The sequence below is a fragment of the Nomascus leucogenys genome, chromosome 5 (assembly GCF_006542625.1).
Source record: "Nomascus leucogenys isolate Asia chromosome 5, Asia_NLE_v1, whole genome shotgun sequence".
NCBI classification, from domain to species: Eukaryota; Metazoa; Chordata; class Mammalia; order Primates; family Hylobatidae; genus Nomascus; species Nomascus leucogenys.
In genome coordinates, this window is record NC_044385.1 from 42011650 (window position 1) to 42036950 (window position 25301).

Sequence of the window (25301 nt, forward strand, 5' to 3'; positions counted from 1 at the left end):
TCTTTCAGGTCAGCATGTAAAAAAAAGATGCTTCGCAAAGTCTGTGGAATTCTAATAGTGTACTGAATAAAACAGTAAATGGAGGAGTACTGTAGATATTACATAATCACTCACACATTCATGTCCTTAAGTGGTATAATTTTAAAAATTAAGATAGGAAATTATAAACCAGAATATAAATGTCAATTGCTTTTCTTTTTGCAATTAAGTAAAGAAATAAATTGGGCTAAAACTTAAAATCAGGTTACTATTATGTCTAGTTTTCAAAACGAATGTCACAATTATTAGTCACCGTTATCAATGTCAACATTGCCAAAAGCTGATAAAGGGCACTTGCCATTATCATTACTGTCATACGGACATATATGTGAGTAGGTTAAATGATACGCACAACATAATCATTAGTTAGTTAAATGAACAACTAAAGGATTATTCACACTAAGACATCTCCCACCATTACCTCCACTATCACCAGTGGTACACAAAAGACAATAACAAGTCGAGTCTCCAGTACTCAGAAAGGTTATATTATTTCACTGACCATGAAGAGATCAGAACTTTTCTAGAGAACAATCTTCTATATCACTGTAGGTTTCAAAGGGTTTTCAGGAAACTACCAAGCCACCACATTTCTCCTTTAATGCCCAACAGCACTCTGAATGACAAATACAACATTCTATTTTTCTTGTCTTTTTTATGTTTAAAAGACAGGATCTCACTCTGTTGCCCAGGCTGGAGTGCACTGGCAGGATCATAGCTCACTCTGGCCTCAAATTCCTGGGCTCATGAGATCCTCCCATCTCAGCCTCCTAAACAGCTGGGATTACAGGGGCAAGCAATTCCTTATCTTAACAAGGAATGATAAAATGCTTCCAGAGACAAAGTTATTTTCAAAGTTCATTTCCAAAAATTAACTCAACCAAGAACTCTCATTCAAACTAAAGCAAACTCTATAAAAAAAGATGTCTAAAAATGTAACTTATTTCTCTCTTTAACTTCCGCACCTAGCACAGTGAATGGTACTTAGCAGGTGTTCAATAAATGTTTGCCATTGAATAAATGGATCACAGTATGGACTACAAAATTATCTCAATACTGACATGAACATATAATTTATGAAAGACAGCTTCATAGTAAAAAGAATAAAATACCTGGTGATGATGAATTAGGGTAAGTATTTGGTAGGCGGAAAACATAATGAATATATGATGCAAGAAGGCTGTTTCTGCCATGCTGGTCATGATTTCCTTCCAAGTTTTTGTGAAGTCGATTTATAATTGATGCCATGGCTTCAAAAGATGCTTGACCTAGGTTAACTTTTAAGAAAGCAGAAGTATTTACCTTTGCTTTAACTTTTTTTAGACTGTAAATTCCACGAAGATCAATGTTTTGTCATCTTTACATACTTTAAGTATAGTGACTACACAATAAGTGTATAAAGATGATTACTATTTGATATTGACTTTTAATGACACGTTGGATTAGCTGAGCCAAAAATACTTTTCTGAACAAAATGAGAAAAAACTCATTTTACTAATTTAAGATGAAAATTATATGGGTTTGATTAGTCAAAAAAGAAAACAATGCTCAACAGATATGTTATTTAGTAAAACAATACAAAGTACATAAGAAAAAAGAAAATATATTGTGTGTAATACCTTAAGAAGCAATTTCTCATTTTAAAGATTACTCCAAAAATCTAAACAGCATACAAGGGCATATATTACTTTTGTTTAAAAAAATTAAAAATATCAACAATAAAATAGATTATTGAAAATATTAACAGTATAATAAGAAAATAGTGAATAAGCAACTTGATTGGAATGAGTGAATCTGTAAAATGATTAGAAGGAAAAAAAAAAGAGGGGGCTAGAAAAACAGGTTGAGGTAAGACTACAGCATTTTAAATCCCAGGCTAAGCAATACCTACTCAGTCACTCAAGTCAGTATGTAACAAAAATTTTACAAAAATTGGGGAATTGTGATAAATTGCACACTGAATAAATGGGTAAACTGAACAGCCACTTTGAGCAATAGGATCTTAGATTCTATAATTTATTTAACCAAGACAGGAAATTATGAAGAGATAATGAGGCCAATTAAGTTTTCCCAAAAGTAGAATAATCAGATAAAATGGTCATTTAGTAAGATTAATCTATCTATCTATATATATATATATACTGAACTAGAGGGGAAAGAGACCAGAGACAGAAACCTGAGTGAAGTGAAGTGATCCTACCTGTGTTTCTGGTTAATCCTTTTCCTTTTTCTTACAGTAGCTACTCCAAGTTACCAGAATCCTTCTCAAAACTCAGGTCCTCCTTAATCCCTCCTTAGCAAATCTTGCCTTCTACCTCACAGAAGAAATGTATAAAGCATGAAATGTTTTTCTTTTTCTTTTCCTTTTTTTTTTTTTTTCAGAGACGGGGTCTTGCTATGTTGACCAGGCTGGTCTGGAACTCCTAGCCTCAAGCAATCCTCCCATCTGGGCCTCCCCAAGTGCTGAGATTATAGTTGTGAGCCACCACACCTGGCCAAAAGTCCTCATATTTTTCTACAAATTTATCAGAATCTGAAATTACTTTATCTCCTCTCCAAAGGAAGTAGTGCCCTCTCCTATGTAAGAGTGATCTATCTATCACCTTTACTCTTGTCTCACAGAATTACTTCATTAATTAACCTCTTTTCTCCCCATATATTTTTCTCCCTTCTCCCATTTGAGCATGGTTATGGGCTGATTTCTCTCAGCACATAAACATGCTAAAATGTCTTCATTCTTTTGCCCTACTCAACCCTGCTTTCTCTTCTACCTTAACTTCTTAAACAGTAGTATAGCTTCTTTTATTTATTTTATCATCTATTTCCTTCTTAATTCCCTGTAATCTGGTTTCTACCTTCACTTAGACTAAAATTACTGATGTAATTTCACGAGTAGACATTTCTCAAGTATACTAGATGAGAGAGGGACTCTGGAACCGGCTTGAATCTTGGCTCTCAAATATAAAGCACATAGCATCATTCCTGGTACACAATAAATGCTATGCAAGTGTTTGCAATTACTGTTATTACTATTATTTTACTTATATAATCTACAACAAAGAACAATGCTAACCTTTTTTTCCTTAAAACTTTCTTCTTCTATAATTTCTGTAACTGTACACTCTATGATCTCATAATCCATTCTCTCTTCTCCATCCCATTGCCACCTACGTTTTAACAGGAACTCATCATTTTTTGTATGAAATTCTGCAAGACTCCTAATTTGTTTCCCTGTCTGTAGGTTTTCCCACTTTTAACTCATCTCTACATAGCATAGCCATCTTTTTCTAGTCAAACTTGGTCATGTTACTTCTCTAATTAAGACCAGATCCTTCAAAGGCTATTTATTCCCTACAGAAAAAGTCCCAATTTCCTAAAGTGTGGAAGACCCAACTTCATCTCCCACTCTCCATATTACCTCTAATCAATCTTCCAATTTATAACTAATTACTTACAATTCCTCCCCCAAATTCATTCTGAGTTCATTATGTCTGTGTACTATGTACATGCTGTTTCATGCTGTTTAATCTCCTTGGAATAATATTTACCTGTGAAACTCCTGTTCATCTTTAAATACTCAACCCAGGAATTATTTCTACTTATAAATCTCCCCTAAAAAAACTCAAATAATTGAATACTCCTCTCCTTTGTGCCACTAGTCAAACATAAAAATTCTATCTGGTTAGCTGAAATTTCTTTCAAGTTCAACTTCCCTGCAGGATTTGGGTGAAAGCTGTTGGTAAAAAAATAAGGAGTAAACCTTGAAAAACGATGGGAATGAAGAACATCTTTCCTTCCAGAATTATAGAAAATAAAAAGAGAATACAGAGACTAAGCAAATGAAGGAAAGAAGAGCTACATTAAGTGGAGGAGAGCAGATGAATGAAAATGTAGAGTAGGTAGATTATACATCCTGTAAAATACAACATGATTTACCTGTTTGCCTGTTTTCTTAACTAGTCTGTGAGATGTTAAAGTCAGGAACCATGCCCTGAACAGTGCCTATCAGTGTCAGGTACACAGTAAGTGCTTAATAAATATTTGGTAAATAAATAAATAAATTTGTTTCCATAATTTGAGTATATGCCTACAGAACACATTTTATAAAAACAAAATAAAAGTTATCATTTTCTGGCATTATAAACAAGTAAATAACATCTTCCACCCCAAATCAAATATAGTCCTTATATATAGCAAATAGAAATCATGTTTTTTTTTTTTTTTTACAAAAAACCAAAATTTAGAAATGTCAAGTTATAAATTTCACGTCTCATCCCCAAACAAAAGTAAATTACCTATTTGGCCAGCAATGACAGGAGGTCTAATAACTAAAAGTATCAGTTTATCTAGCAGAAGATGAAGAAATCGGACCACTGGTTCCAACTGGGATGAATTCAGTGCTGAAATACTGCTCTTCAATTCATTTTCTAAGTTATTTTCCATGATTCGCATGTCCCCAATTCGGACTGGGAACATGTGTTCATCCAGAGCATTGACCAGAGCAAAAAATTTGTCAAGATAAGGATCCTAAAACAAAGAATAAACAAAAGCACTAAGCACTTATAACTTTATAAATTTCCCAATTCTAAAGGACCACGGACCACAAACATGTCATATTACTTGACAACACTAAAAAGTTCATGTAGGTATACAAACATTGTTTCCAATTAAACAAATCTGTTTTCATTTATCATTATAAAATGATCACTTCAAATACTATTAGTTACTTAAGAAAACTACTGATACTAATTAAGATTTTTTTTTTTTTTAGTTTGCTTTATTAGTTTGAAGTTCAATTATTGTGGCAGGCATATTAGTAACCTACTTTTGTCCATTATTAATTTATTGTCTTTCAGCTCCAAAGCCTTTGCATATAAGGCAAACTCATCGCCATATCTTATAATACTGGAGTCATTCTTTTACTGGAGACTACCTGTGTAGTTCTAAATAAAATCTATATATTACCAACTTTCTTCCTAAAGACAGCATAGAGGTGCTGTATCTTCTTATTTTCCCCTACCTCACTGTGCAGAAAAGAATTAACATAGTGGGCTTAAGACAGCTATCCTTTGAAAGTCCTGTTTACAAGTTTGACCTTGGGGTAATCAGTGGGAACTTGGATTTCAGGGGAGTTCCCATTGACAGAGATGGCTCACTGTGCCTAAAACAATATGGTATAAGCTGAACACCTACTTTCCTTCTGGGAATCTGGAATTTTGGTACATGTTAGGCAAAGGGTGCCTATGTGACAAGCTCCTAGTAAAAACCCTGGGAATTGAGTCTGTACTGAACTTCTGTGGCAGACAACATTTCACATATGTTGTTTCAACTTGCCCCATGTGATTCCACTGGGAGAGGATTTTTGGAAGCTTATTTCTTGTTTCCTCTGGACTTCATCCCACGAGCCTTTTCCTTTTGCGAATTCTGCTTTCCATTCTTTCACTAAAATAAATCATAGCTCTGAGTATGACTATATGCTGAGTCCTGTAAGTCCTCCTAGCAAATCACTGAACCTGACATGGCTTTGGGAAGTCCCTCCACACCACCCTTTCCATGTATAGGTTAGTGAAGTCCTGAATTTCATTTTAAATACTTGCTTCTTCTCCCTCTACATATTCTCCATGGAAAATCACATTTACCAATATAGTTTCAGCTATCACATTTATTCTGTTACCTCCAAACCCAAACTTCAAACTAATTACAACCACCCACAGGACATCTCCATCTGAAGTACACAGGCACTTGAAACTCAACAGGTTCAAAAATAAACTCATAGGCACCATAACTGCTTCCCCTTAGCATGGCCCCAAAAATACTTCTCTCATGTTCTCTATTTAGGGTAGAAATTACCATCCACCTGGACTCTGTGGCATTCAAGGTCCTTCACAATCTATTACCAGCCTTCTATCCTTATGTATCATGATTTCCTATGCACTTTAAACTATTTTCACACCAGGTTACCTGATGGTCCTTACTACTGTAACTCTGTACTTGCTACTCATCATGTGAGTTGTCCACTCTCCCTTTCTCTGAGTAGTAAATGGCTACTTATAAATGCAACATCTCAGTCCCTAGCAGAACAGATAACTCTTCCCTCTGTACTTCAAAGAATTTAGTTAATATATGTAACACTGTACTAATTTTATCATACTTTTTATACTTTCCCATATTACACTGTAAGGTTCTTGAAGGAAAAGCTCTTTCCTCAACAGGTAACATCTCTGATCTCATGGAACTTACCATCTAATGTGGGAAAGAAACAATAAACAAACGTGTACGTATGTGTGTTATATACATACACACAAACAGAAAGAGTGAGAGTCAAAGCGCAACAGAGAAGCTGGGCGTAGGCAGTAATAAGTGCAGAGTAAGATGACATACAGTAATGAGGCTGCTATGTTTTAAAGAGTAACCAAGGAAGGCCTCTTTGAGGGGAAGAGAAACTCTAATTCATAAGTCAAATGAATACCAGGAGGAAAAGCATTCCAGGCAGAGAAAGAGGATGTATAAAACCTATTAGAACTTGGTATATTCCAAAAATAAGGAATTTGGAACAAATGATCCCTAAAAACTCTTTCCATTTGAAATACTCAAGTCCATGAGAAATACAGTGAGCTGATGATGGTTTCTCAATTCTAATTATTCTGCCATGTACCAGAAACTTAGAAAAAACAAGTCACTTAACTGTTCAAAATGAAGTCAATGACATTTTGAAACAAAAATGTTTGCTTTTGTTGACATTCAATGACATTTTGTTGATTCTTTTTAAAAAAAACTTCTAAATATTGTATGTTTTTAACTGACATATATTCTCATAAATCTGACAGCAATGACAGATTTATGACAGGTAACAAAACCGACATCACAAGTATTAGACAATACGTTCAATTTATTTAAGTGAAATTTGATAATAAAAATTATTAAAACTCACTTGTGTATGGATAGATGAAACAGCAACAACTTCAACATTAAAAACACCTTTGTGATTATCTACCCATTTCATGCCAGGTAGAGGAACCTGTAAGATATTAAATATAATGATCACAGATGCTTAAGTAGATTATGAACTCTGAAAATAAACAAAAATTACAATATCCCAATGAGAAAAATATTGTGAAAATATATTTTTATTCACTGTAAATAAATTAAGAACTTTTATATTTCATTCTTATTTCAAAATCAAGCAATGTTTTCTACAAAAGAACTAAAAGTCTCCAGGAGCAAAATGCATAAAATAATACCCACAAAATTTCTATCTTCCCAGAGATATATCCCCTTATATCATTCTAAACCTTCATCTATGTACATATATTTTTATACACATTTGTATATACTTAACACCAAACATTATTTTGAGACCTGTTTTTCATTTATTACATTGTGAATCTCTTTTCATGTCAATAAATTCAAATTTACAATATCATTTTAATGGCTTATAATATTTCTTTTTAAACATTCCTATTATATTTTAATTGGGTCTTAAAATATTTGCAAGCAAAAGAAGCCTGTTGGTTTAAGGATTCAAAAACTTTTTTTTTTTTTGAAATGGAGTCTCGCTCTGTCACCCAGGCCAGAGTGCAGTGGCATGATTTTGGCTCACTGCAATCTCCGCCTCCCAGGTTCAAAGGATTCTCCTGCCTCAGCCTCCCGAGTAGCTGGGACACGCCCAGCTAATTTTTGTATTTTTAGTAGAGACAGAGTTTCACCATGTTGGTCACGCTGGCCTTGAACTCTTGACCTCAGGTGATCTGCTTGCCTTGGCCTCCCAAGGTGCTGCAATTACAAGCGTAAGCCACCATGCCATGCCGAAAACATTTTTTCAGAAGTAAATTGCTAGGAATGTCAAAGTTATTTCATAAAAAATAACTTTTAAAAGTACATATATTCTCTCTATTCCTCCTGCTAAGTACAGCTAAAAACTCTGAAACCTGACATACAAATGAACATAAAGACTCTGAAAGGTAGAGAGAAAAATGATGACAGGCTAGAGATCTCAGGATGCAAGAAACGACAAGGCAGCATTTTCTGGGTTCTACTTTTGCCTCACATGTCCTGGACTGAGAGCTAGAGAGGATGGCAACCCAGAAACACCAAAAGAAGTGGAGAAACAAAGCCCCAAGAAAAGCCTGCTCTCTCTGGCCAAAGACAATAATATTCCAGCTAGCTACAAGGGAACAAATCTTGGTCCCACTCTCGCCTCCCTACACTGAATGGAGAGCCTAGGCAGCCACCCTTAGCAGCCTGAAATGAGGTACCCCTCTCCCCAACTCACACCACACACATTGGGGTGCTATCAAAGAAGACAGAGTTGAGAATCTGCCCCTTGCCTGGTGATAACAAGCCCCCAACCAACGGAGGTGACAGTGGAGGCCATGTGGAGCAGTAACAAGGTGCCCCACTCCCTCACAACCAGGAAGGGGTCAGCAAAGGCCTCGTGGGGAGCCTGAAATTCCGCCTTCACCCAGTAATGAGCCCCCTCACTGGATCCACCCTAGAAAGTAAAAGGAGGCAGAGTGGGTAATGTGGACCTTCACCTCTACCTGACAGCAGCACCGCTGGCCCCCACTGCTAAAACAGAATATTTCAGTAAGATCTAGAGTCGCATGGTAACTATAATGTCCTGGATGTAATTTAAAATTATTCATCATATCAATACTAGGAAACTCTCAACTGAAATGAGAAAAGACAATCATCAGACACCAATACTAAGATGACATAGATGCTAGATAGACCTGACAAGGATTTTAAAGCAGGTATCATTAAAAATGTTTCAACAAGCAATTATGAATATCTTTTAAACAAATGAAAAAAGATTCACCAAAACAAAAAAAAAATATAGAAAAATACAAGAGATTTCTTTCCTATGGTTTTATCTTTTTTTTATCATGTACAGAAAATAAAACCAAATAAATTCAAATCCCCATTACCAAATTTCAACACTAATTAGATAAGAAATTCAACATCTATGACAGGATCAAATTCACACACACAACAATGTTAACCCTGAATGTAAACGGGCTAAATGCCTCAATTAAAAGATACAGACTGGCAAACTGGATAAAGAGTCAAGACCCGTCGGTGTGCTGTATTCAGGAGACCCACCTCATGGCCAAAGGCACACATAGGCTCAAAATAAAGGGATGGAGGAATATTTACCAAGCAAAAGGAAAGCAAAAAAAAAAAAAGCAGGGGTTGTAATCCTTGTCTCTGATAAAACAGACTTTAAACCAACAAAGATCAACAGAGACAAAGAAGGGCATTACATAATGGTAAAGGGATCAATGCAATAACAAGAGCTAACTACCCTAAATATATATGCACCCGATAGAAGAGCACCCAGATTCATAAAGCAAGTTATTAGAGACCTACAAAGACAATTAGACTCCCACACAATAGCAGTGGGAGACTTTAACACCCCACTGTCAGTATTAGATCAACGAGACAGAAAATTAACAAGGATATTCAGGACTTGAACTCAGCTCTGGACCAAGCGGACCTAATAGACATCTACAGAACTCTCCACAACAAATCAACAGAATATACATTCTTCTCAGCACCTCATCACACCTATTCTAAAATTGACCACACAATTCGAAGTAAACCACTCCTCAGCAAAGGCAAAAGAAAGGAAATCATAACAGTCTCTCAGACCACAGTGCAATCAAATTAGAATTCAGGATTAAGAAACTCACCCAACTACATGGAAACTGAACAACTTGCTCCTGAATGACTACTGAGTAAATAATGAAAGGAAGGCAGAAATAGATGTTCCTTGAAACCAATGAGAGCAAAGACACACTTTACCAGAATCTCTGGGACACATTTAAAGCAGTGTGGAGAGGGAAATTTATAGCACTAAATGACCACATGAGAAAGCAGGAAAGATCTAAAATTGACACCCTAACATCACAATTAAAAGAACTAGAGAAGCAAGAGCAAATAAAGTCAAAAGCTAGCAGAAGACAAGAAATAACTAAGATCAGAGCAGAACTGAAGGAGATAGAGTCATGAAAAACCCTTCAAAACGTCAATGAATCCAGGAGCTGGTTTTTTGAAAAGATCAACAAAATAGACAGACCACTAGCCAGACTAATAAAGAACAAAAGAGAGATGAATCAAATAGACGCAATAAAAAATGATAAATGGGATATCACCACTGATCCAACAGAAATACAAAATGCCATCAGAGAATACTATAAACACCCCTATGCAAATAAACTAGAAATCTAGAATAAATTAATAAATTCCTAGATACATACACCCTCCCAAGTCTAAACCAGGAAGAAGTCGAATCCCTGAACAGACCAATATTCAAGTTCTGAAACTGAGGCAGTAATTAATAGCCTACCAACAAAAAAAGTCCAGGACCAGATGGAGTCATAGCTGAATTCTACCAGAGTTACAAAGAAGAGCTGGTATCATTCCTTCTGAAACTATTCCAAACAACAGAAAAAGAGGGAATCCTCCCTAACTCACTTTATGAGGCCAGCATCATCCTGATACCAAAACCTGGCAGAGACACAACAAAAAAAGAAAATTTTCTTTTCAAAAGAAAAGAAAATATCCCTGACCAACATCGATGTGAAAATCCTCAATAAGATACTGGCAAACCAAATCCAGCAGCACATCAAAAAGCTTATCCACCACGATCAAGTCAGCTTCATCCCTGGGATGCAAGGTTGGTTCAACATACGCAAATAAATAAATGTAATCCATCACATAAACAGAACCAATGACAAAAACCACATGATTATCTCAATAGATGCAGAAAAGGCCTTCGACAAAATTCAACACCCCTTCATGCTAAAAACTCTCAATAAACTAGGTATTGATGGAACATATCTCAAAATAATAAGAGCTATTTAAGACAAACCCACAAACAATACCATACTGAATAGGCGAAAACTGGAAGCATTCCCTTTGAAAACTGGCACAAGACAAGGATGCCCTCTCTCACCACTCCCATTGGAAGTTCTGGCTAGGGCAATCAGGCAACAGAAAGAAATAAAGGTATTCAAATAGGAAAAGAGGAAGTCAAATTGTCTCCGCAAATGACATGATTGTATATTTAGAAAACCCCACTATCTCAGCCCAAAATCTTCTTAAGCTGATAAGCAACTTCAGCAAAGTCTCAGGATACAAAATCAATGTGCAAAAATCACAAGCATTCCTATACACCAATAACAGGCAGAGAGCCAAATAATGAGTGAACTCCCATTCACAATTGCTACAAAGAGAATAAAATACCCAGGAATACAATTTACAAGGGGTATGAAGGACCTCTTCAAAGAGAACTACAAATTACTGCTCAGGGAAATAAGAAAGGACACAAATAAATGGAAAAACATTCCATGCTCATGGATAGGAAGAATCAATATCAGGAAAATGGCCATACTGTCCAAAGTAATTTATAGATTCAATGCCATCCCCATCAAGCTACCATTGACTTTCTTCAGAGAATTGGAAAAACTAAACTTCATATGGAACCAAAAAAGAGCCTGCAGGGCCAAGACAATCGTAAGCAAAAAGAACAAAGCTGGAGGCATCACACTACCTGACTTCAAACTATACTACGAGGCTACACTAACCAAAACAGCATGGTACCGGTACCAAAACAGATATATAGACCAAGGGAACAGAACAGAGGTCTCAGAAATAACACCACACATCTACAACCATATGATCTTTGACAAACCTGACAAAAACGAGAAATGGGGAAAGGATTCCCTATTTAATAAATGGTGTTGGGAAAACTGGCTAGTCATATGCAGAAAACTGAAACTGGATCCCTTCTTACACCTTAAACAAAAATTAACTCAGGATGGATTAAAAACTTAAACATAAGACCTAACATCATAAAAATCCTAGAAGAAAACCCAGGCAATACCATTCAGGACATAGGCATGGGCAAACACTTCATGACTAAAACAGCAAAAGCAATGGCAACAAAAGCCAAAATTGACAAATGGGATCTAACTAAACTAAAGAGCTTCTGGACAGCAAAAGAAACTACCATCAGAGTGAACAGGCAACCTACAAAATGTGAGAAAATTTTTGCAATCTATCTGACAAAGGGCTAATAACCAAAACTACAAAGAACTTAAACAAATTTACAAGAAAAAAATAAACAATCCCATCAAAAAGTGGACAAAGGATATGAACAGACACTTCTCAAAAGAAGACATTTATGCAGCCAACAAACATATGAAAAAAAGCCCATCATCACTGATCAATAGAGAAATGCAAATCAAAACCACAATGAGATACCATCTCACACCAGTTAGAATGGCAATCATTAAAAAGTCAGAAAGCAACAGATGCTGGAGAGGATGTGGAGAAACAGGAACGCTTTTACACTGTTGGTGGGAGTGTAAATTAGTTCAACCATTGTGGAAGGCAGTGTGGCGATTCCTCAAGGATCTAGAACTAGAAATACCATTTGACCCTGCAATCCCATTACTGGGTATATACCCAAAGAATTATAAATTATTCTACTATAAAGACACATGCACACATATGTTTATTGCAGCACTATTCACAATAGCAAAGACTTGGAACCAACCCAAATGCCCATCAATGATAGATAGAATGGAGAAAGAAAATGTGGCACATATACACCATGGAATACTATGCAGCCATAAAAAAGGATGAGTTCATGTCCTTTGCAGGGACATGGATGAAGCTGGAAACCATCATACTCAGCAAACTAACTCAAGAACAGAAAACGAAATACCACATGTTCTCACTCAGAAGTGGGAGCTGAACAATGAGAACATATGGACACAGGGAGGGGAACATGACACACTGGGGCCTGTCGGGGGGTGGGGGGCTAGGGGAGGGACAGCACTAGGAGAAATACCTAACGTAGGTGACAGGTTTATGGGTGCAACAAACCTCCATGGCACGTGTATACACATGTAACAAAACTGCACGTTCTGCACATGTACCCCAGAACTTAAAAAGTATCATAAAAATAAATAAAAAGAAATTCAACATCTCTGAGGCAAAAAATAAAGATTTTGAAACATTTAAAAAAAAAAAAAGAGCCAGCAGAGTAAGTTGAAACCCATCAAAGCAATAAACACTATTAGCTCTTTCAATCTAGAACACTTGTTTTCAGCTTTTTAAAATTCCTTTAAAAATAACAGTTCTCTTCAGCTCTAAAACAAGTGGACCTGACAGATATCTACAGAACTCTCCATCCCAAAACAACAGAATAACAATCTTCTCAGTGTCACATTGCATTTAGTCTAAAACTGATCACATAATCGGAAGTAAAACACTCCTCAGCAAATGCAAAATAACTGAAAGAATAACAAACAGTCTCTCAGACCACAGAGAAATTAAATTAGAACTCAAGATTAAGAAACTCACTCAAAACCACACAACTACACAGAAATTGAACAACTTGCTCCTGAATGACTGTTGGGTAAATAATGAAATTAGGGCAGAAATCAAGAAGTTCTTTGAAACTAATGAGAACAAAAAGACAATGTACCAGAATCTCTGGGATGCAGCTAAAGCAGTGTTAACAGGGAAATTTATAGGACTAAATGCCCACATTAAAAAGCTAGAAAGTTTTTTTTTTTTTTTTTTTTTTTGAGACAGAGTCTTGCTGTTGCCTAGGCTGGAGTGCAGTGGCACGATCTCGGCTCACTGCAACCTCTGCCTCCCAGGTTCAAGTGATTCTCCTGCCTCAGCCTCCTGAGTAGCTGGCATTACAGGCACATGCCACCATGCCAGGCTAATTTTTTTTTTTTTTTTTTTTTTTTTTTTAGTAAAGATGAGATTTCACCATGTTGGCCAGGCTGGTCTCGAACTCCTGACCTCAAGTAATTCCCCTGCCACAACATCCCAAAGTGCTTGGATTGCAGGCATGAGCCACCATGCCCTGACTAAAAAAAAAAAAAAAAAAAGCTAGGAAGATCTCAAATTGAAATCCTAACATCATAACTAAAAGAACTAGAGAACCAACAACGACAACAAAAAAACCCAAAGCTAACAGAAGACAAGAAATAACCAAGATCAGAGCAGAAGTGAAAGAGACAGAGACACAAAAAACCCTTCAAAAAATTAACAGATCCAGAAGGTGTTTTTTTTTTTGAAAAACTTAATAAAAGACTACTAGCTAGATTAATAAAGAAGGAAAAAGAGAAGAATCAAATCGACACAATAAAAAATGATAAAGGGGATATCACCACTGACCCCACAGAAATACAAACGACCATCAGAGAATATACTACAAACAACCTCTCTGCAAGTAAGTTAGAAAATCTAGAAGAAAGAGATAAATTCCTGGACATATACATCCTCCCAAGACTGAACCAGGAAGTTGAATCCCTGAATAGACCAATAACACGTTCTAAAAATGCGGGAGTAATAAATAGCCTACCAACCAAAAAAGCCCAGGATCAGATGGATTTACAGCTGAATTCTACCAGAGATACAAAGAGAGCTGGCACCATTTCCTCTAAAACTATTCCAAACAACTGCAAAGGACTCCTCCCTAACTCATTTTATGAGGTCAGCATCATCCTGATACCAAACCCTGGCAAAGACAGAACAACAAAAAAGAAGGCTTCAGGCCAATATCCCTAATGAACATCGATGCAAAAATCCTCAATAAAATACTGGCAAACCAAATCCGGCAGCACATCAAAAAGCTTATCCACCATGATCAAGTAGGCTTCAACCCTGAGACGCAAGGCTGGTTCAACACAAGCAAATCAATAAACGTAATCCATCCCATAAACAGAACTAAAGACAAAAACCACATTATTACCTCAATAGGTGCAGAACAGGCCTTTGATAAAATTCAATATCGCTTCATGTAAAAACTCTCAATAAACTAGGTATTGAAGGAACATACCTCAAAATAGTAAGAGCCATTTATGACAAACCCACAGCCAATAACATACTGAATGGGCAAAAGCTGAAAGCATTCCCCTTGAAGACTGGCACAAAACAAGGATGCCCTCTCTCACCACTCCCCCCCTACCCTTTTTTTTTTTTTTTTTGAGACAGAGTCTCACTCTGTCACTCAGGCTGGAGTGCAGTGGTACGACCTCAGCTCACTGCAACCTCCACCTCCTGGGTTCAAGCGATTCTTCCACCTCAGCCTCCCTAGTAGCTGGGATTACAGGCACATGCCACCACATCTGGCTAATTTTTGTATTTTTAGTAGAGACGGGGTTTCACTATGTTGGCCAGGCTGGTCTTGAACTTCTGACCTCAAATGATCTGCCTGCCTTGGCCTCCTAAAGTGCTGGGGTTATAGGCATGGGCCACTGCGCCCAGCCACTACTCCTATTCGACATAGTATTAGAAGTTTTGGCCAGGGCAATCAGACAAGAGAAAAAATAAAGGTATTTAAATAGGATGAGAGGAAGTCAAATCGTCTTGGTTGCAGATGACATGATCCTATATCTAGAAAAACCCCACTGTCTCAGCCCAAAAGCTTCTTAAGCTGATAAGCAACTTTAGCAAAGTCTCGGGATACAAAATCAATGTGCAAAAATCACAAGCATTCTTATATACCAACAACAGACAAGAAGAGAGTCAAATAATGAATGAACTCCCATTTATAATTGCTACAAAGAGAATGAAATACCTGGGAATACAGCTAACAAGAAAAGTGAAGGACCTCTTCAAGGAGAACTACAAACCACTGCTCAAGGAAATCAGAGAGGACACAAACAAATGGAAAAACAGTCCATGCTCATGGATAGGAAGAATCAATATTGTGAAAATGGCCATACTGCCCAAAGTAATTTATACATTCAATGCTATTCTCATATAACTACGGTAGACATTCTTCACAGAATTATTTTAAAAAACTATTTAAAAATTCATATGGAACCAAAAAAGGGCCCATATAGCCAAGACAATTCTAAACAAAAAGAACAAACCTGGAGGCATCATGCTACCCAACTTCAAACTATACTAAAAGGGTACAATAACCAAAACAGCATGGTGCTAGTACAAAAACAGACACATAGACCAATGGAACAGAATAGAGAACTCAGAAATAAGACCAAACACCTAAACAACCATCTGATCTTCAACAAACCTGACAAAAACAAGCAATGGGTGAAGGATTCCCTATTTAATAAATGGTGCTGTGAGAACTGGCTAGCCATATGCAGAAAACTGAGACTAGACCCCTTCCTCACACCTTATACAAAAATTAACTCAAGATGATTAAAGACTTAAATGTAAAACCCAAAACTATACAAACCTTGGAAGAAAATCTAGGCAATACCATTCAGGACATAGGCACAAGCAAAGATTTCATGACAAAAACATCAAAAGCAATTGCAACAAAAGCAAAAATTGACAAATGGGATCTAAATAAACTAAAGAGCTTCTGCACTGCAAAAGAAACTATCATCAGAGTGAACAGACAACCTACAGGATGGGAGAAAAATTTTGCAACCTAGCCATCTGACAAAGGTGTGATATCCAGAGTCTACAAGGAACTTAAACAAATTTCCAAGAAAAAAACAACCCCATTAAACAGTGGGCAAAGGACATGATCAGAAACTTCTCAAAAGAAGACATTAATGTGGCCAACAAACATATGAAAAAAAGCTCAGTATCACTGATCGTCAGATAAATGCAAATCAAAACCACAATGAGATACCATCTCACACCAGTCAGAATGGCGATTATTAAAAAGTCAAGAAACAGATGCTGGTGAAGCTGTAGAGAGATAGGAACACTTTTACACTGTTGGTGGGAGGGTAAATTAATTCAATAATTGTGGAAGACATTGTGGAGATTTCTCAAAGACCTAGAACCAGAAATATCCATTCGAAACAGCAATCTCATTACTGGGTATATACCCAAAGGAACAGAAATCATTCTATTATAAAGACACATGCACGTACATGTTCATTGCAGTACTATTCACAATAGCAAAGACATGGAATCAACCCAAATGCCCATCAATGATAGATTGGATAAAGAAAATATGGTACATATACACCATGGAATACTATGCAGCAATAAAAACGAATGAGATCATGTTCTCTGCAGGAACATGGATGGAGCTGGAAGCCATCATCCTCAACAAACTAATGCAGGAACAGAAAACCAAACACTGGATGTTCTCACTCATAAGTGGGAGCTGAACCATAAGAACACATGGACACAGGGAAGGAAACAATACACACTGGGGCCTGCTGTTGAGGGGAGTGTGGGGAAGGGAGAGCACCAGGAAAAATAGCTAATGCATGCTGGGCTTAATACTTAGGTGATGGGTTGATAGGTGCAGCAAATCACCATGGCACATGTTTACCTATGTAACAAACCTGCACATCCTGCACATGTACTCCAGAACTTAAAAATAAATAAAAAATAACAGTTCTCAAAGTTTGGTCTGAGAATCAGCAGCACAAACATCATCTGAAAACTGTTAGACATGTAAATACTCAAGCCCCAACCTAGATCGACTGTCACAAAAACTCGGGAAATAAGGTTCAACAATCAGTGTTACAACAAACCCTCTAGGTAATTTCGATTCATGCTCAAGTGAAAAATGTTATCTTAAAATATTCTAATAAGCAATGGCAATAGCAATGGTGTAATAGTAGCAAACACTTCCATAGCACTTTCCAAGTGCCTGGCACTATTCCAAATGCTCTCCATGTTATTATTCAATCATCAATACAACCAATTACTATAAGTATTAATTATTCTCATTTTACATATGAAAAAACTGAGGCACAGAAAGTGTCTTAGTCTCCTCAGGCTGCCATAACAAAGTACCAGAAACAGGTGACTTAAACAGCAGATATTTATTTTCTCACAGTTCTGGAGACTGAAAGTCTAAGATCAAGGTGCCAACATGGTCAGTTTCTGGTGAGGGTTCTCACCCTGGGTTGCAGATGGCCACCTTCTTGCTTGTATACCCACACTGGGGGAGAGGGGATGTCAAGCTCTCTGGTCTCTTCTTACAAGGGCACTAATCCAATTACAAAGGCCCCACCCTTATAACCTTGTCTAAACCCAATTCCCTTCCAAAGACTCCACCTCAAAATGCCATCACATTGAGGGTTAGGCTTCAATATATGATTTTTTGGGGGGAAAACAATCTGTTCCATAGCAGAGAGATTAAGAAACTTGCCCAGGGTCACACAATTAAGTGTTGGAGCCAGGATTAAAGCCTTAGAAGATTATGCTATATTGCCGTTCAAAAGCATATAGATTTTTAAAAAAATAACAAAAATCCTTTCATAATCGCACACCTCTTCTGAGAGCTAACTTTGCTAAATTTGGTATATAAAGATTTAAATTATTCCTACACAATTACCTACATACAGAGTTGGATTGTGGCTATGTTGTTGAGTAAATAAAACAGAATTAAAAAGAAACAGAGTGTGTATCAGCAGCATGGAGGAGGGAAAGGTTGCAAATTCATGCAGTGAAGAAAGACTTCTTTGAGGAGATGCTGCTGTGTCTACAATTTTAATAAAGAAAAAGACTCAGCTATATCAAGATCAAGAAAAGAAAAGAGAAAATTCAAAGGGCTGGAGGCAGAAAAAAGCTTGGAAGAAGCTGTCAGTGCAGAGAGAAAGGGATGTAGTAACGATTGTAGATGATGATGTTGGAGAAGTGGAAAAGGCCAAATCATTCAGAGATTTGTAGGTCACGGGAAAAAAATACTTGGATTATGTCTACATGCAAGAAAAAGCCAGGGAAATGTTTTATTTGATCATAAGCAATAGAATTAAACCACCTAATTTTAATTTTAAAATTGCTTTATTTTGTGAGAATGGATTTCAAAGAGGTAAGAACTGAATAATATTATAAAGCAGAGAAAGTGAATGAAATAGGAACTACATATACCAGAAACACTAAATCTTAGTAAAACAATGCAATAAGCTTTTTGTTAAATTCATAAAATAAATAATGTCATATTTTGGCATACAAATACTTCATTTTAAAAGTAGTTTTAAAAGGCTTGTTTTCAGGACACTGTGAATATACTTAAGGCTACAGAAATGTACACTTAAAATTAAAATGATAAACTTTATGTTCTATATATTTTTACCATAATATTTTTATTTATTTATTTATTTTGAAGAGACAGGTTCTTGTTCAGTCACCCAGGCTGGAGTGCAGTGGTGCAATCACGGCTCACTGTAAACTCGAACTCCTGCTCCCACCTCAGGCTTCCAAAGCACTGGGATTATAGGTATGAGTCACCACGCCAAGCATTTTTACCATAATTTTTAAAAATCCTAATTTTATACAGTTACAAGGAAGAACAGTATGGAAAAAGGGAGGAATCAGGAAGTACCTTGGCTGTAAGGAACTGCATTTTAAAGTTATTCTGATATTAGACAATGCCACTGGCCACCCAGAACCCCATGAGTTCAACATAGAAGGCATCAGAGTCTTCTACTTGCCCCCAAATGCCATGTTTCTAATTCAGCCTCTAGATTGGGAGTCATAAGGATCTTTAAGATTCATCACACCTGGTACTCTATAGAAAGGAGTGTGAATGCTATGAAGAGAACCCCAACAAATAGAACATCATTAAAGTTTGGAAAGATTATACCACTGAAAATGCTATCATTGTTCTAACAAAAGCCATCAAGCCTGAAACAATAAATTCCTGCTGCAGAAAACTGTGTCCAGAGGTTGTCATGACTTCACAGACTTTATGACAGAACCAGTCAAGAAAATCATGAAATAAATTGTGGATATGGCAAAAAGGAAAAAAAAAGAAGTGAGGGATACAGATTTCCAAGGAGAAATTCACGAGCTCATAGACACCAGACTGGAGGAATTAATAGAAGAAGACTTGATGGAGAGGAGTGCTTTTAAACCAGGGCCAGACACTGAGGCAGAAAACATAGAAGAAACAGTGTCAGAAAACAAACTGACATTATACAACATGGCAGAAGGGTTATTCAAGACTGCTTTTCACTTCTTTTAAAACATGGACCCATCTGTGCTAAGGGCACTGAAACTAAAACAAACGATGGAATAAAGATTGGCACCACATAGAAATATTTTTTTCTTTTTTTTATATTGAGACAGAGTCTCACTCTGTCGCCCAGGCTGGAGTGCAGTGGCACAATCTCGGCTCACTGTCAACCTCCGCCTCCCGGGTTCAAGCGATTCTCGTGCCTTAGCCTCACAAGTAGCTGGGATTACAGGTGCCCACCACCACACCTGGCTAATTTTTTGTATTTTTAGTAGAGAAGGAGTTTTGCCATGTTAGCCCTGATGTTCTTGAACTCCTGACCTCAGGTGATCTGCCCACTTCGGCCTCCCAAAGTGCTGGGATTACAGGCATGAGCCACCACACTTGGCCAGAAACACCTTCTTAAAAGAGATGGGGTCTTGCTATGTTTCCCAGGCTGGAGAGCACTGGCTATTCAAAGGCACAACCACAGCAAAGTGCAGCCTCGAACTCCTGAACTCGAGTGATCCTCTCAAGAAGCTGGGATTATAGGTGTGCCACTGCATCCTGCTCTGGAAACATTTTTAGAGGAATGAAAAAGCAAAAATGTCAGACAGAAATTATGATGTATTTCTGTAAAGTTACACCAAGTGTGCCTGCTTCCCCTTTCACCTCTTCCACCTCTTCTGCCTCTGCTACCTCTAAGATAGCAAGACCAATCCCTACTCTTCCTCCTCCTCCTCAGCCTACCCATCATGAAGACAATGAGGATGAAGGCCTTGATGATGATCCACTTCTACTTAGTGACAGTAAATATATTTTCTGTGCCTTATGATTTTCTTAAGAACATTTTTTTCTCTATATCACTTTAAGAATATGGTATATAATACATTTAACATACAAAATACATGCTAATTAACTGTTTATGTTACTGGTAAGGCTTTCAGTCAACAGTAAGCCATTATATTAGTAGTTAAGTTTTTAGGGAGTCAAAAGTTATATGTGAATTTTCAAGTGCATGCTACGGAGGAGGGATGTCACCCCTTACTGCCATGTTGTTTAAGGGTCAACTGTTTACAAAAGTTTTGGCTCTTAATCAGGTGGCTTATTTCACATATCAAGCAGCTATATTATATGTCTAAGGTCAAATCCAAATTATCACCATATTCTTGATCTGTGAGCATATATAGTATGGTAGCTAGAAGAAAATCATGAGTCTCCCTTTAGAAAGCTGAACTTGCACTGTAATTAAGTAAAAACAAATCCTTAACTTCAATAAAAATATATTTTCTTTTAAAACATCTCCTTTGAAACATAATGCTCTCTGACAAATGGCCACCTTTCTGTATAACAAAGTCACACGAAAAAGTCATCACTGAAAAGATGTGTCCCTCGAAAAATGAATGAAAGATTGGGAGGAGGGAGAGTCATATTTCTTACTCTACTGTCTTTATTCATTAATCTAATAATTATATATTGAGTGTCTATGATGTGCCAAGTACTGTTCTAAATACTGGTAGACAGCATTGAGCAAGACAGACAAAGTTCCTACCCTCATAGTGTTTATACTCTATAGAGAATAAACAAAAAACATTTTAAACATAAAGTCAATGATAAATGACATGAGGAAAAATAAAGAGATAAAGTGGGAGAGGCTGCTATTTAGAATAATCATAGATGACTTCCTTGGTGAGGTGATATTTGAGTAGAGGTCCGAGTAAACTGAAGAACCAGGCTTTGTAATAGAGCACTGCCAGCAGAAGGAAGAGCAAAGGGCCTGAAATGGAAATGCACTTTTCATGTGTGAGGAATAGCAGAGGCTCTGTGCTATGTGGCTATCAAAAGTGAGTGACAGAGAACAGTGAGAAGTAAGATAAGAGCAATAGCCTTGAATTGTTTTTAAAAAATAAAAATACATACAAATTTATTTGTGAATACATTTTGAATTGTATTCTGAAAACAAATGCCACCAGGAAAATATTCACAAAACATATTTTAGAGTAACATTTACCAGCAGTTATATTCAAAATCATTAAGAGACACTGACAACCATTGTGTTTCTCTCAAGAGGAACTCTGGTTTATGAACGGTGGCTATTGATTCTTGATTGAGATTTTTCCAATATTTGTGTTACAAGTCTTTCAAATCACATATGTAATCATCAAAGTTGCCAATATCTCTTGTATTACAGGTTCACAGCTACTTTGTTTTCATTCACATGATCTTCAATTACAAAAAGATTCTAAAAAATTAACTTAAATCTGTTTTTCTTCCTCTAGTCTTTTAGCGAAATGTTAAGTCTACTAAAAAAAAAAGAAATATTCATTTATTTAAAGAAGTTTCTCAAGTTACAGTATGAAAATTCTCCAAAATGATCTTTTGAGTTTACATTCCATGTATTATTTTGGTTTTAAAATGAGGATATTTAAATTTAAAATTAAATTTAAATTTAAATTTAAAAACAGGATAAAAGCTTTTAAGTTTTATGTAAAAGAATTTTAATCACGGGAGAAAATACTTTTCCTTCATTATCTATAAACTTTAAGTAGAAGAAATGGCAAGAGTTTGCTTGGTAAAAACATCTTTATAGTAAAAAACCCATTTCATTCAATCTGGAGAATGTCAACATGGGAGATACTGACCTCAGGAGACAGTACAGAATAAGCCTGTGGTGGTTTTTCCAATGAGACTGGCAAGCAAAACTGGCCAGTCTTCAACCGTCCGTTCTGAAGCATTGGTATCCACTTTTAAATGAAAAGAAAACAATTTTATTTTAAATACGCTTGCTATAAAAATAATTACTTAGCACGTTTTAAGAACTTGGTACAAGCCAAATTTGTCTCATATCATCAAACATTAAAGGATTTAATTATATAAGTAATAATAATAATAGGCCTTCATAATCCCTCTAAAGAGAAGTTTCCCTAATGAAATTTCATTAAGGAGGATATCACCAAAACATTATTATTACTAACCATGTAATATTAAAATCTAGAGGCAAAAAGTTGGTCTTAGAAAAAAGCCATGAAGTAAATCTATTTTAAAACTGAGATAATCATTTCAATGTAAATAGTGAAAGAAATAATTCATTAGACAGGAGTGTTAGAAACAAAAAGTATGATCATAAATTTATTTTCTTACAGTTAGAGCAAACCTCATGTCACAAACTGCAAGAGACAAAAATAATGAATCAAATGTTGGCTGTTCTCTTTTGGCTGAAAGCATAATTTTTCTGACAGAACTGTGTTATACCATGACATCCTTCATCTTAGGTTTATCTTTGCAATTCAATCATGGTAATTTTTTTTGTTTTTTTGTTTTTTTTTTTTGAGACAGGGTCTCACTCTGTCGCCCAGGCCAGAGTGCAGTGGCCCGATCTTGGCTCACTGCAACCTCTGCCTCCCAAGCTCAAGCAATCCTCCCATCTCAGCCTCCCTAGCAACTGGGATCACTGGTGCACGACACCACGACTCGCTAATTTTTGTATTTTTGGTAGAGATGGGGTTATGCTAAGCTGGAAAGCATAATTTTGAAAAATACTCAAGGGTTTTAATTTCTTCTCCAATAGTCTCTTTTACTCATTTTATATTAAAATCATTATCTGCTGAAGAGTCTATGAACCTATTATATTTATACTGCATTGTTGGGTATACACCTGATAATCAGAACCAACACCCAAGTGTTTATACATGTTAGTTAAAAAATCAATTAATTACATTAGCTAATTACATTAATGGGCATTTTCTTGTTATAATGGCTCTTCCTAATCAATGCAACTTCGTAACTGTGGGGAATCAGACAAGGAATATTCAAATAACAAGAAACAGGCCAGGCGCCACGGCTCACGCCTGTAATCCTAGCACTTTGGGAGGCCAAGGCAGGCAGATCACTTGAAGCCAAGAGTTTGAGACCAACCTGGCAAACATGGTGAAACCCCGTCTCTACTAAAAATACAAAAAAATTAGTTGGACATGGTGGCGGGCACCTGTAATCCCAGCTATTCAGGAGGCTGAGGCAGGAGAACTGCTTGAACCCAGGAAACAGAGGTTGCAGTGAGCCAAGATCACGCCATTGCACTCCAGCCTGGGAGACAGAGACTCTGTCTCAAAAAAAAAAACAACAAAAAACAAAACACAAATAACAAGAAATATCAATTATTTCTTAAATATCACCATTATTTTAGCTCTTTGATCTAAATATTCAACCAAAAGGACTTACTGTATATCCAACTGGTGTTTCAAGAGGAGTATTTTGTTTTTGTTGACAACTAACATGATAAAAAGTAAAAAGCAAGTGATGATGGTCAGTTAAAGCAGCAGGAAGCTTAACCTTGATTTCTTCATGAAAATCAGGAGACCTTCATACAAAAAAAAAAAATCAACAGTCAGTAATTTGTTCAAAATAAATAATGTATTTGTATGTTTGAATAATTTTAAAATTTTAAGATTCATGTTTTCATGTTTAATTTTTCCTCTAGTCCAAAATATTTTTCTTTATCCCCAATCTCTAAATAGCTGAATCTTACTTCCATATAAGACAGCTGCCACTGTTTCTGAAATTTCTCATCCCATTTTTCTTAATGGGCTGAGTAATCCTACTATTTAAAAGTTCATTAATAATCACCACCTTGATCCTGAGATCTCCATTAGATTGGAAGCTGCATAAAAGAGGACACTAAGGTAAGGAGTTCTCTATTTATGAGCCAATTCTGATAAACATTACATAAAACATTTTTCCTTCATAGGAGAATGCTTTCATATTAAAACTAATGTTTACCATCCTTTTGTAAAAAAAAGTGGGAAAAAAGGCATCTTTAGACAACTAAGTATCAAAATATCACATTGGAGGCCAGGTGTAGTGGCTCACACCTGTAATCCCAGCACTTTGGGAGGCTGTGGCGTCAGGATCACTTGGAGTCAGGAGTTTGAGACCAGTCTGCACAACATAGCCAGACTCGTCCCTACAAAAAATTAAAAAAAAAAAAAGTCCTAGCTACTTGGGAGGCCGAGATGAGAGGATCACTTGAGTCCAGGAGTTCAAGGCTGCAGTGAGCTATGATCCTGCCACTGCACTCCCGCCTAGGTGACAGAGTGAGACCAAAAAAAAAAAAGATCAAGTTTTGCTCTATAGACTGTCTTATATCAACCATCTCATTGTTGAAGAAATAAAAAAAGCTACCTAAATCCTAAATATGGACTAGAATTGACCGCTAAAACAAACAAAAAAACCAGTAAAATCAGGAAATGCCCACAAACTGCATTTGCCTCAGTTTAGAAGCGCTTCCAGACTCTTAAGAATACATCAAATATCTTGTTTGACCAAACCAATGACACTTTCTTCTCAATAT

The 25301-nt window shown here is 36.5% G+C and overlaps 1 protein-coding gene across 8 annotated transcripts in view; it reads right to left on the reverse strand.

The window, feature by feature from the left end:
• Positions 1 to 25301, reverse strand: part of DOCK7 (dedicator of cytokinesis 7) — a 234757-nt gene that overhangs the window by 102946 nt on the left and 106510 nt on the right. For all 8 annotated transcript variants that reach the window (XM_030812931.1, XM_030812929.1, XM_030812928.1 and 5 more), the window contains exons 17-21: positions 24173 to 24311; positions 22597 to 22698; positions 6971 to 7057; positions 4335 to 4566; positions 1152 to 1316 (exon numbers count right to left, since the gene is read on the reverse strand). In XM_030812931.1, the coding sequence (XP_030668791.1) occupies positions 1152 to 1316; positions 4335 to 4566; positions 6971 to 7057; positions 22597 to 22698; positions 24173 to 24311 (725 nt within the window). The remainder of the gene's footprint in view (positions 1 to 1151; positions 1317 to 4334; positions 4567 to 6970; positions 7058 to 22596; positions 22699 to 24172; positions 24312 to 25301) is intronic.